The sequence below is a fragment of the Rhinichthys klamathensis genome, unplaced genomic scaffold, assembly GCF_029890125.1.
Source record: "Rhinichthys klamathensis goyatoka isolate OS25496 unplaced genomic scaffold, OSU_Roscu_1.1 h1tg000123l_1, whole genome shotgun sequence".
NCBI lineage: Eukaryota > Metazoa > Chordata > Actinopteri > Cypriniformes > Leuciscidae > Rhinichthys > Rhinichthys klamathensis.
Genome location: NW_026606660.1, coordinates 9,143,623 through 9,155,484, shown reverse-complemented (window position 1 = coordinate 9,155,484; position 11,862 = coordinate 9,143,623). Strand labels below are relative to the sequence as shown.

Below are 11,862 nucleotides of genomic sequence, written 5' to 3'. Positions count from 1 at the left end.
CAATGACCTTTTTTTGTTTTGTTTTAAGTGACACTGGTCTTGGACATACTAATGCATGATTTCCATTACACGAGAGTAGATGTTAAAACTTCATGCTGATTTGTACTCGGCTTTCGCCAAGATAAGCAAAACTAAGACGTAGCTTTACAGTAAACTATGCTTCTCCATTCATTTACGCTTCTTTCCATAAGGTAGTGTGACTCCCCTTCTGTCCGGCGTTAACGGCAGCAGTGTACTTGGCGCGTTAGCACACGCGACGGCTGCAACTACAGGACCAGCACGACAACCGTCTGGATTGAACCGAGTAGGGGACATCTCTAGGGTCTTCAAGTGGGCACCTTCCGTCCTCAGTGTTTCGTCGACTAGCCCACGACACCTCAAGAGGGCTCGACAGTGACTCTGGCGTCCCAGAGTCACCCCCCTCCGTCCCCCACTCAACTCAGCCCAGCTTACTGACCTCTACATCCCTCCTGCTGCTGAGACCTAACCACAATATCACAATCTCTCCGCGACCCATCCATACGCGCCAACCCGTTGACTAAGGCTGTCGAGCCCCACTGGTGCGTTAATATGCAGTTTCAGTGGACAACGGTTACGTATGGCATACCACCTACCGCAAAACACAATATCTACCCAACCACCCGTCATTCACGCAATATCCACAGGAACGTATACAAACAAACCAACAGACTCTTCAAGTTTTCAAGAACTCTACGAAACCGTAGCGTGGCGGCCTGTACACAGCCAGCTAGAATCTTTCCGTCTCAACCACAGCCAGTTGCTGCTCCTTTCTGCTGCTTCAGATAAGTTCTTTACTGTGCGACGCAACTCTTGGCCACTGAATCCGACGTCTCTGAGGAACCGGGTTGTAGAGTGTGCCACAAAACCTCGACAACCCACTTCCACTGGATAAAGCTGGACTCTCCATCCTCGCTGTTCTGCTTCAGTGGCCAAATGAGCATACCGCAGTTTCTTTCTCTCATATGCCTCATCTACCGCATCCTCCCATGGCACTGTTAACTCTATCAGTTGAACAATGCGTGCTGATCCAGACCACAAAACAATATCTGGTCGTAGGTTAGTGGTGGCAATCTCAGGTGGAAAAATAAGCCGTTGGTCAAGATCAGCCAGCATCTTCCAGTCCCTAGCAGCTTCCAGTTGTCCTGGGCGAGAATTGGTGTTAACACCTTTCCTTGGTGGTTGCTCGCCTGGGCGGAGGAATATTGTCTTCTGCGTGTAATGTTTTGCTAGAACAGGTGGCAACTTATTGGTCATGTTACGCTTGCCTTCTAATGCTAAAGCCAAACATCGCAGTACTTGGTCATGGCGCCAAGTAAACCGACCTTGGCTAAGAGCCACCTTACATCCTGTCAAAATGTGCCTTAATGTGGCAGGTGATGAACACAAAGGACAAGAGGGATCCTCTCCTACCCAGAGGTTTAGGTTCTGCGGTGATGGGAGAACATCATATGTTGACCTAATAAGGAAACTGATCCTACTCTCTTCCATTGACCAAAGGTCTTGCCAGCCCATCTTACGTTGTTCCACACTCTCCCATCTCATCCACTCTCCCTGCTTGGCCTGTGAAATGGCCTTTATACACCTCATCCTCTCCTCCTGCTGTCGCACCTCGTTGACTACCAGCTTCCTCCTCTGAGCTGGGCCTGCCTTGTGCCATTTAGGAGGAGCTAAACTGAGCCCAAAACCCCCTCTTCCATGCTGTACCTGTCCCACGATATCCCTAATTTGAAGGGCAGCCTTTGCCTCTACTACAGATTTCTTTGCTGACCACTTTCTACCAGTTTTTAACACAGGGGCTGCCTCCCTTACACATTTGTCGCGTGACTCTACTAAGGTCATTTCCAGTCTGACCTTGGCACACTTGAACTCCTCGGTTAAAGCAGAGACTGGCAGCTGCAATATTCCTTTACTATAAAGTCCTACTCTGCTGAGGCAGCGTGGAACTCCCAACCATTTCCTGATGTATGAACTTACCAACGCTTCCAGCTTCTCCACTGTTGTCAAAGAAACCTCGTACACGGTCAGTGGCCACAGCAACCTCGGCAGTAGACCAAACTGAAAGCACCAGAGTTTTAGTTTACCAGGTAGAGCACAGCTGTTTATGCTCTTCAACCCTTCCACTGCTTGTCGTCTAACTTCTCCCACCCGAACTGTGTCCTTTAGATCCCCATCGTACCATCTCCCAAGACTCTTCACTGGCTTCTCAGAAACTGTTGGTATTGCCTCACCATTAATGAAGAATGTTTTATCTACTACCTTTCCTTTAACTATCGAGATGCTCCTTGATTTAGAGGGCTTAAATTTCATTCGTGCCCATTCAATATTATCTGTTAACTTCCCCAATAACCGATTAGTGCAGGCTACTGTTGTAGTCATGGTTGTCATGTCATCCATGTATGCTCTGATTGGTGGTAGTCGCATCCCAGAAGCCAAGCGCTCTCCTCCTACTACCCATCTTGATGCCCTCATGATTACTTCCATCGCCATGGTAAAAGCCAGTGGAGAAATGGTGCATCCTGCCATTATTCCAACCTCTAGGCATTGCCATGCAGTGCTGAATTTTGGAGTTGAGAAACTGAATTGCAAATCTCCAAAATAGGCTTTCACTAAATTTGTTATTGACATTGGTACTCTGAAAAAATCAAATGCTGCCCAAAGAAGCTCATGTGGCACTGAACCATATGCATTAGCCAAATCCAGGAATGTCACATGGAGCTCCTTCCTCTCCTTTTTAGCTGACTGAATTCGTTGCCAGATAACATTGATGTGTTCTAAGCATCCTGAGAACCCTGGAATACCCGCTTTTTGAACTGAGGTGTCAATGAAGCCATTCTTTAACAGGTAGGTGGACAATCTCTGGGCAATAATGCTGAAGAAAATCTTACCCTCAACGTTTAATAGTGAAATAGGACGAAACTGACTGATGCTTGTAGCATCTTTTTCTTTAGGTATAAAGACTCCACCTGCTCTGCGCCATGCTCTAGGTACAACCTGTTTTTCCCATGCAAATTGGTATGAATTGCAGCATCACACTAAAGTTGTTACCACTACTATGTTGATTGGAATTCACTCAGACATACACACTTTGTCTTTTGCTTTACATGTCTCAGAAAAGGGGAAATTTAACTGTACCCAGACCAAATACTTCATATGTAACTGTGTATTCAAGTTTGTATATACTGGAATAATGCTTCATTTCTATTGCATTTCAGAGAGGTATTCAATTTAATAATTAAGGGTGTCTGCTAATACAAATAAAACTTTTCTAAAATGAAACTGAGTAAATATGCATTTCTTTTCTTTCAACAACTAAAGGTGGTGAAAAAAATAAACCTATACATAAATCCTAAGAGCAAATCGACAGACACTGGATAGTACCAATGCTGGATATTTATGCCCAATGCAGCTTGCAGTGTTTCAGAAAATTTAAAGGGGGAAAAAGCTTATTAATTCATAAAATGAAGAGTTCAGATGCAAAAGCCTCTAAATGCCATCTGAAATTTTCTTCTAAAATGATCATTTTTATCAAGCTCGTATATTTAAATTAAGTAATTTTACTTAAATGACAATTAATGGGTAATTTTTCTTGCCATTTAAGTGAAATTATTGAACTTAAATATACGAGCTTGACAAAAATGATCATTTTAGAAGAAAATTTCAGATGGCATTTAGAGGCTTTTGCATCTGAACTCTTCAAATACAATTCCTCTTGTAAATGTATAATCTAATAAAACAAAAACCAATAATATTTGCCACTCTCAGACAAGTCCAGCAACATTTATACAGTAAGGTTCTTTGAAGAGCTGGTGAGAAGGTGCGATCATCATTCAAACTCTAAAAGCACAGTCAAGTCTGTCCAACGACGCTTTGAACGTACAATTTTTTCACCGATTCACAAAAATATTTGGCAATGTACACTGAATAAAGTTGACTTGTGTCTACAGTATAATGTGAGCTACAAAAGATCAAAAATGTAAAAGTAGTTCACTACACTCTTCCATCCTGCAAGAAAACCACACAAAAAAGTTGTTTCTGAGGAACACATGCTTCACTCTGGTTTATACTTTATTCAGTATGAGCAGCCAGATGAAAACTTCCCTTTATTTCCCCCAACAGGCAAGTTGACAAGTAATGTGGGTGACAGTAATAGGGTGTTTGCATAGTTCTAACCACCCCACATCCACCAGATCTCAGCGCTGCCCGGTGTAGGCGCGAAACCAGGACGTGACGGATGCGGCCGCCGAGGAGATCATGCCCCCTGCATTGCCAACTGGCTGGGACGCCTGCATGCCGCTCTGGGAAAGATCCATAGGCTGGGAGGGGATGTCACAGAAGCGAGGGCTTGGAACAGTCTCCCAGTCTGTGCCCAAGTCTGTTTCTTCATCCGTCACTACCTCGTCTCCACTCTCCTCCACAGGTCCAGCCTCCTCTGGTTCCACAAACTCCATAGAGTCTTCCAAGTCAGCGCTCACCTCAAACGGCCCCGTTCTATGCAGTGAACAAGAGTGTGAAAAGCTGACATCCACTAATATTCATACTACTCATTTTTTTTATTCCTGTGATGGCAAAGCTGAATTTTCAGCAGCCATTCCTCCAGTCTTCAATAGCTATTTTTCCACCCAAAGTTGCGAATTTACCTTACTGCATCATAAATTTGCAAATAATGTAGCGTTTCCATCTCATGTGTTCAAGAGAAAAAAATCGTCACTTCCTGGGAAACTGGCGAAAAAATTCTGTAATAAAAATGGAAGTTGCCGCAATCGGGGAAGAAACTGTAACTCTTTTTTCCTCCATTATAAATGAGTTGCACCTTAGAGGGCACAAACGAAATGCAACAAACTCTGTCATGTTATCTCGTGTTTGGATGCCTGGTGTTTGTGAATGCAAATCATGCGAGACACTTCTGGGAGGTCATTATACCTAATCATTTTGATGACCGACTTTGGCTCAGGCGTTTCAGAATGATCAAACCAACATTTGAGATTCTGTGCTATGTGATTGGTCAGCTGGTTAGTGCAGCTATCCAATCACATCCTCTGTTTGAGGCAAAGTCACATGAGTTTTTTGTGGCGCACTGAGGGATTTATTCAGTACATGTGTATCCGTCATAGTTTATATGCATGTCTTGGCAGATAAAAAAATGTATCCACCTCAATTGAGTGCATATGTTTTTTATGCGCGTTTAAAATCAGTGTCAAATAATTAGGGTGGGACCTGATTTTATCTATTAGAATTTGATCATGAATAGTGGGCTATAACATACATGGACAATCTGAAAGTACATTGTTCTCGCTAACTAAGAAATAGGTCAATGTAATTTCTCACCTGCCAAGGTTCTTGTTTGCTGGAGACACTAGAAACATGATATTCCTCAAAGTGTGGTGAGGATGAAGCAGCTCGCTGTCAACATGCTGAGAAGAGAGCATAAACATGAGGTATGTGCAGAATATGACTTCTCAGATCAGACTCAGTGTTCTCAGTTTTTACCTGTGAGAAGCAGAGGTGCAGGATGTTGGTGTTGAGCTTGTTTACGGCACGGGTGAATCGGTAGCGAGTCAGATTATCTCCGCAGAACTCACTGCAGAGAAAACAAAACAGAATACAGGACTCATCAGACGTCTCTGAGCTGAATAACCTTAAAAATGAAACTTAAATACTGCAGATTTTTGTGTCACATTCTTGTATAAAAATTCAGATGCTATGATGTTTTTAACTGAAGGTTTGACAGTAAACATGCGGCTTTAACCTGTTGCACAACTTTTTCGGAAGGTTGACATCCAGAATATGAGACAGGATATTGACGAGCTGTGTGGCATAACAGAGGGCGGCACTGATGGTGTGTGCCGGGTTGATGTGGTCCAACTCTGAACAAAAAAATAAAGATAACACTTTACAATAAGGTTTCATTAGTTACCATCAGTTAACATGAGCTAACATAATACTTTTAAAGCATTTATCAATCTTAGCTAATGTTAATCTCAATGTTTACTAATATTTTTTTAAGATCAAAAGTTGTTTGCTAACATTCGTTAATGTACTGTGAAATACCATGAATATTACATTTTTTTATAGTAACATTAACAAAGATTAATAAACGCTGTAAAAAAATATGTTGCTAGTTCATGTCAGATAATGTTTAAAAACAAATGAGACCTTACTGTAAAGTGTTACCAAAATAATGATCTCAACACAACATGTTTAATAAATCAGACATTTTTCCTTTCATAAAATGACTTCTAAAATGTCACAAATAAGCATGCCAAAGATAGTGTGTTGACTTATGAGATTAATTAAATGTTTAGCTGTTTAGTTTTATAAATCAAATCCATACTGTACTCTTCTTAAACCTAAACTCATTTCCAGTCTTTGTATAATGAAATATAATTATCACTGAAACTCAACATGTGGTGGATTGTGGCATTATACTGTATTTGTTATACATATTCTTTTCTTTCCTATAAAGAGGAACTGAAAGCATTTAAAATGAAATGAATATACAAAGAAAATATACAAATATAGAATACAATATACAGATTGAGATCAATTGGGTTAACTAACACTGCACTGAGAAATAACATTTGGTTGGTTGGTATTTATTTAACACCACCAACCAAGTAACAAGTTGAAAAACTTTAAACGTGTGATTTAAAAACCTATATTTTAAAGTTTGCTTTGGATAAAAACTGTTTAATGCAGTATTGGGTTAGGAGGGTTAGGGTTGACTGTTAAAATGTCTTTAAAAGTGTTTGCGAAACAGAGATGTGACAGTGACGATCTGTGAATTCTGTACCTGGCCCCTGGTTTCCACTCTTCTCCTCCACCCAGCTGTAATAGGCTGAGCAGTCTCCATTACTGGGAAGTGTGACGTGTGGCCCAGTGATACTGATGCTTGTCTCTCCGTTCTGATCGTCCCAGATCCAGCGGCCTGAGTGATAGGTGGTTCGCCTCGCCTCTGCGAGTTCACTGACGGTGCTGGAGGTCAGAGCAAGGTCATACTCAGCCACGGCTGGATCCGCTGGGTCCCTGAAGGATACAAACACTTGAGATTATGACGCATTCAAAAACTGGCCTAACAAGTTTAGTTCATGATCATGTATCAATGCCAAGTGATAGTAAGCCAATTACAGTGACCCTGGAGCAACCGAGTGAAATAATGTGTCCACCTCAAAGGACACATTCATAAGCGAGAATTCAGTAGGATTATTTGAGGTTATGGTGGGTATATCTGGAGGAAAAAAAATAGGTTCAGGAAGATTTTGTTAATGTTTTTGAAAGAAGTATCTTGTGCTCACCAAGACTATTTATTTGATCAAAAATAATAAAAGTAAAAATAATTAGATTGTGAATTAATACAATTTAAAAGAACTTTTTTTCTATTTTAATACATTTCAGAGTCAGAAACTCCAGTCTTCAGTGTCACATGAGCCTTCAGAAATCATTCCAATATGCTGATATATAAAATAGATTTTTTTGCAACTATGCAAATATCTTTACTGTCACTTTTGAACAATTTAGTGCGTTCTTGCTGAATAAAAGTAATAATTTATAAAAAGTACTAATTCCTTTAAAAAAAAACGTACTGACGCCAATTTTTAAACAGTAGTGTATTATTTGCAATAAATATTAAGCCAATAAATTAATATATAGGCTACCGTTATTAGCAGCACTGAGGTAGATTCAGCTCTCGTCGTGTCAGAGAATTAATACGCTGTTAATACAGGGTCAGATGCCAAAAGCTCTGTCAGTTTTTGCTTTCACTTTCAGGGAATAATTGACTGTGGTTAGAGACTCCTTCACTGGCATAAATCTCATGCAAAGTTTACAAATTGCATGAGAAAATTCTCATTTCCCATGATAATAAAACGAAGAAAGTAAATAAATAAATAAATGAGTAAATAAGTAAATTATTGCACCCCCTAAACTCCTCCATCAACCCCCACAAGTTGTGTATCGGCGATCTCACAGGCTGACGATAGGACGATATGACTATGGAGCATATCGCTAACACTACTCCTACTAGTTTACTTGTTTTGGCCAAAATCTACAGTAGTATTGACCATTCCAGACTGCATTGCAACAAGCTCAGCTAAAATATTCATCCACATGCTTCTGCATATATTTTGATGTTGATTAGAGTATATTTCTGCTCGGCTCTGACCTGCTGCCCTGCTTCTCCTCCTGGATGTTGAAGATGTGAGTGGTGAGCTCCAGGATGTGCTCTCTCCGCACCTCAGCCAGGGCACCCAGCCTCCCCTGCAGCTCTTTGGATCTCTTCTCCAGGAGCTCGCCCAGACGTTGGTTGTGCCGCTTAATTTTGTCCCTCTTTTCCTGATGTCGGCTGGCCCTGCGCTGCAGCCGCTGCCCTTCCTCCTGGGAACGCAACAACAGCTCCCTGCCTAAAGTCAAGAAAAAGAAACAGTAATGACATCAAACAACAGACTGATATTTTATTATTCAGCCTTTTTCTACTTAAAGGACAAGAGAGAACTTACATACAGTTGTGGTCAGAATTACTGGCACCCCTGGTAAATATGATCAAAGATGGCTGTAAAAATAAATCTGCTCTGTTTATCCTTTTGATCTTTCATTCCAAAAATTTGCAAAAATCTAACCTTTCATTGAAGTAAAATAATTAAAAGTGTGTGGGGGGGGGGATCACATTATCAAATAAATGTTTTTCTCCAAAACACGTTGGACACAATTACTGGCAACCCTAGAATTTTTTACGAGTAAAATATCTCTGAAGTATATTCCCATTAATATTTACATTTTTTAGCACACCAGGGTGACTAGGAACATGAAATTGTCCAGCCATGACTTCCTTTTCAACAGGAATATACAGTAAATGTGAGGAAACACAAAGCCCAAATTCCCTTAATCATCCATCACAATGTGTAAAACCAAAGAATATAGTTGTGATGTGCAGCAAAAGATTGTCGAGCTTCACAAAATAGAAAGTGGCCGTAAGAAAATAGCTAAAGCATTGCAAATCCCCATTTCCACCATCAGGGCAATATTTAAGAAGTTCCAATCAACTAAAGATGTTACGAATCTGCCAGGAAGAGGACGTGTGTCATTATCGTCCTAATACACGGCGAGGAGGAGAGTTTGAGTGGCCAAAGACTCTCCAAGGATCACAGATGGAGAATTGCAGACATTAGTTGAGTATTGGGGTCAGAAAGCCTAAAAAGAAAAAGAAAAGCCTACATCATCTCAAACTGTTTGGAGGGTTTCAAGAAAAATCCTCCTCGCTCATCCAAAAACAAACTCCAGCATATTTAGTTGTCAGACACGACTGGAACTTCAAAAGGGACCTGGTTTTATGGTCAGATGAAACAAAAAAAGAGCTTTTTGCCAGCAAACACACCAGATGAGTGTGGGGCAAACAGGGATAAAAAGTACCCGATGCCCACGGTTAAATATACTGCTGGATCTTTAATGTTGTGGGCTTATTTATTTGCTGGAGGTCCTGGACATCTTGTTCAGATACATGGTCTCATAGATTCTAGCAAATACCAACAGATAAAAAAAATCAACCTGACGGCCTCTGCAAGAAATCTTATAATGGGCCGTGGTTAGATCTTCCATCAGGACAATGATCCAAAACAAACATCAAAATCAACACAAAAATTTGTCAAAATGAAGCTTCTGCAATGGCCTTCCCAGTCCCCTGAACTGAAACCTTTAGAAAACGAGTCGGGTGAACTGAAGAGAAGCACCAACATGGATCTGGGAATCTGAAGAATCTAAGGAGATTCTGTATAGAGGAATGGTCTCTGATCTCTTGTTCTCCAAACTCATCAGGCATTATAGGAGAAGACTCAGAGCTGTCATCTTGACAAAAGGAGGTTGAAAAAAGTATTGAATAAAAGGGTGCCAATAATTATGGCCAGCGTGTTTTGTAGAAAAACATTTATTTCATAATGTGATTTCCCCCTCACTTTCATTTCTTTTACTTTAATGAAAATTTCTATTTTTGCGAATTTTTAGATTAAAAAAATCAAAAGGATAAACAATTCAGATTTATTTTACAACCATATTTGATCATATTAACCAGGGGTGCCAAAAATTCTGACCACAACTGTATGAGTACCACAGCTCAATGTGATTTATGCATGTTTACACACTTTTGTCATCATTTTTATTGTGATACACACCACTCTTGACTTCTTCATTGCTAGTGCAGATGGCCTCTTTAAGTTGTTGGATCTTCATCCTGCATGACATGATTTTCCACTTCTGTGTTAAACAAAACACACAGGCATGATGCTGAGAAATATCTTAAAAACAGGTTTATATCTTTTATCATCTTTTAACTTAAAATTTGAGCACTTAAAACATGAACAAAAATACTTACAAGCTGGTCTGCCTCGACTTTCTTGTCCATGGCTTTGATGACACTGAAACAAAAGGAAAATTCAGACTTTTTTCAGAGTATTATCAGTGCACAATGTTGGATTGTGCACCACATGATGCTGATATCATACCTCTGTTGAAGATTCTCCTTTTCATTTTTCAGCTTCTGGAGTCTTTCAAGTTTTTCTGAATACCTTTTCATGCCGAAATAGAAAAAAAAAAAAAAATACATTGAGAATAGTGAGAATATTCCACAACAAGTAAGTGAATTCTATCTATCTATCTATCTATCTATACACACACACACACAAACGCTTAAGTTAATAAGGATACTGTCACATTTGGTAACATGACTCAGCTGAACCTTGGTCAACACATTTGACATGTCAAATATTGCCAAAAAGTTCCTTTACAAAACTTAAATAAGCCATGACAACACTTTTAATTATGGATTTAAAACATATTTCAATAGCCACGCCACTGACATCTGACAAGAAATGAAAGAGAGCTGAAACGTGTACCTCTTTGTTTGTCAGACCGTTTGTTTACATTATTAGCAGTTAGCATGTTACTGTTAGCATGATTGGGCCATGATTGAATTAGCTAAATACTATTACAGGTGTCTTCATAGAACTCATATAAACCCCGACAACACTTTTAAATCAAGGGGAAACGTGAGCTTAAATAAAATAAAAAGATGCGAAAGGGATAATACTGAGAAATGCTAGCATGCTAAACTGTATTAGCATACATCGTAAATAATTAAGAGGAACAAAATACATAAATTAAAACACACCTCTCCGGATTTCTTCCGTCAAAATATACGAAATCCCCGTTCTGAATGCACCGGGCGCAGGTCAGTCTGCGTCTGGCGGTGTTGCAGAGCGGACATCTCTCCACGGCAACAAACAGCCCCTCTGCATCATCCAGCGCCTCGACCATGACCGCGGCAGCAGCGCCAGCGCACGCCGGCTGAAGGCGCTGCACAGGCGGATGGGGTCGTGCGGGCGCCCGGGCCTCTGATCCAGACTCTGGATGCTCTTCACAAGGCCCCGAAGACCGGGGTTCGCCTGATAAGGTACAAGCCATGATGATATAGGCACTATGAAGAATAAAAGCCTATTAGAAACGTTCACTCTGAGATTTACATGATTTGTGGTTGAAAATATTAAAATAAAACTCTGGTCCTAAGGTCTCTCTATAATCAGCTGTGTGAGATGGCTGTCTGCCCTACGTACCATGTGACGTATATTTGTGTATGTGCTGTCACGTGTGTGCTGGCTGTGTGGTTCCTTAGAAACATTTACCATGATAATAACCATACTTTAATCTAATTTATTTTCTTGAGCACCAAAGCAGCATATTAGAATGATTTCTCAAGGCTCATGTGACACTGAAGACTGGAGTAATGGTGCTGAAAATCCAGCTTTGTCATCACAGGAACACCTTTTTTTTTGTTTTTTATATATTCAAATAGAAAAGAGT

The 11,862-nt window shown here is 40.4% G+C and overlaps 1 protein-coding gene across 1 annotated transcript; it reads right to left on the bottom strand.

Annotated features, from left to right (window-relative positions):
• Positions 1 to 4,047: 4,047 nt before the first annotated feature.
• On the bottom strand, positions 4,048 to 11,618 carry atg14 (autophagy related 14). The gene is made up of 10 exons (XM_056256138.1): positions 11,174 to 11,618; positions 10,509 to 10,571; positions 10,379 to 10,421; positions 10,179 to 10,260; positions 8,180 to 8,417; positions 6,812 to 7,044; positions 5,768 to 5,885; positions 5,509 to 5,599; positions 5,347 to 5,432; positions 4,048 to 4,509 (listed from the first exon to the last, which is right to left on the bottom strand). The coding sequence occupies exons 1-10, from the start codon at positions 11,464 to 11,466 to the stop codon at positions 4,212 to 4,214; spliced, it is 1,545 nt and encodes a 514-aa protein (XP_056112113.1). The 5' UTR covers positions 11,467 to 11,618; the 3' UTR covers positions 4,048 to 4,211.
• Positions 11,619 to 11,862: the final 244 nt, after the last annotated feature.

Coding starts and splice junctions, on each gene's coding strand:
- atg14 (XM_056256138.1), bottom strand. CDS start 11,466: ATGGCTTGTACCTTATCAGGCGAACCCCGGTCTTCGGGGCCTTGTGAA. Junction 10,261..10,378: donor AAGTCGAGGCAGACCAGCTT/GTAAGTATTTTT, acceptor TGTTTAACACAG/AAGTGGAAAATCATGTCATG. Junction 5,886..6,811: donor GAGTGGAAACCAGGGGCCAG/GTACAGAATTCA, acceptor TTTTTTGTTCAG/AGTTGGACCACATCAACCCG.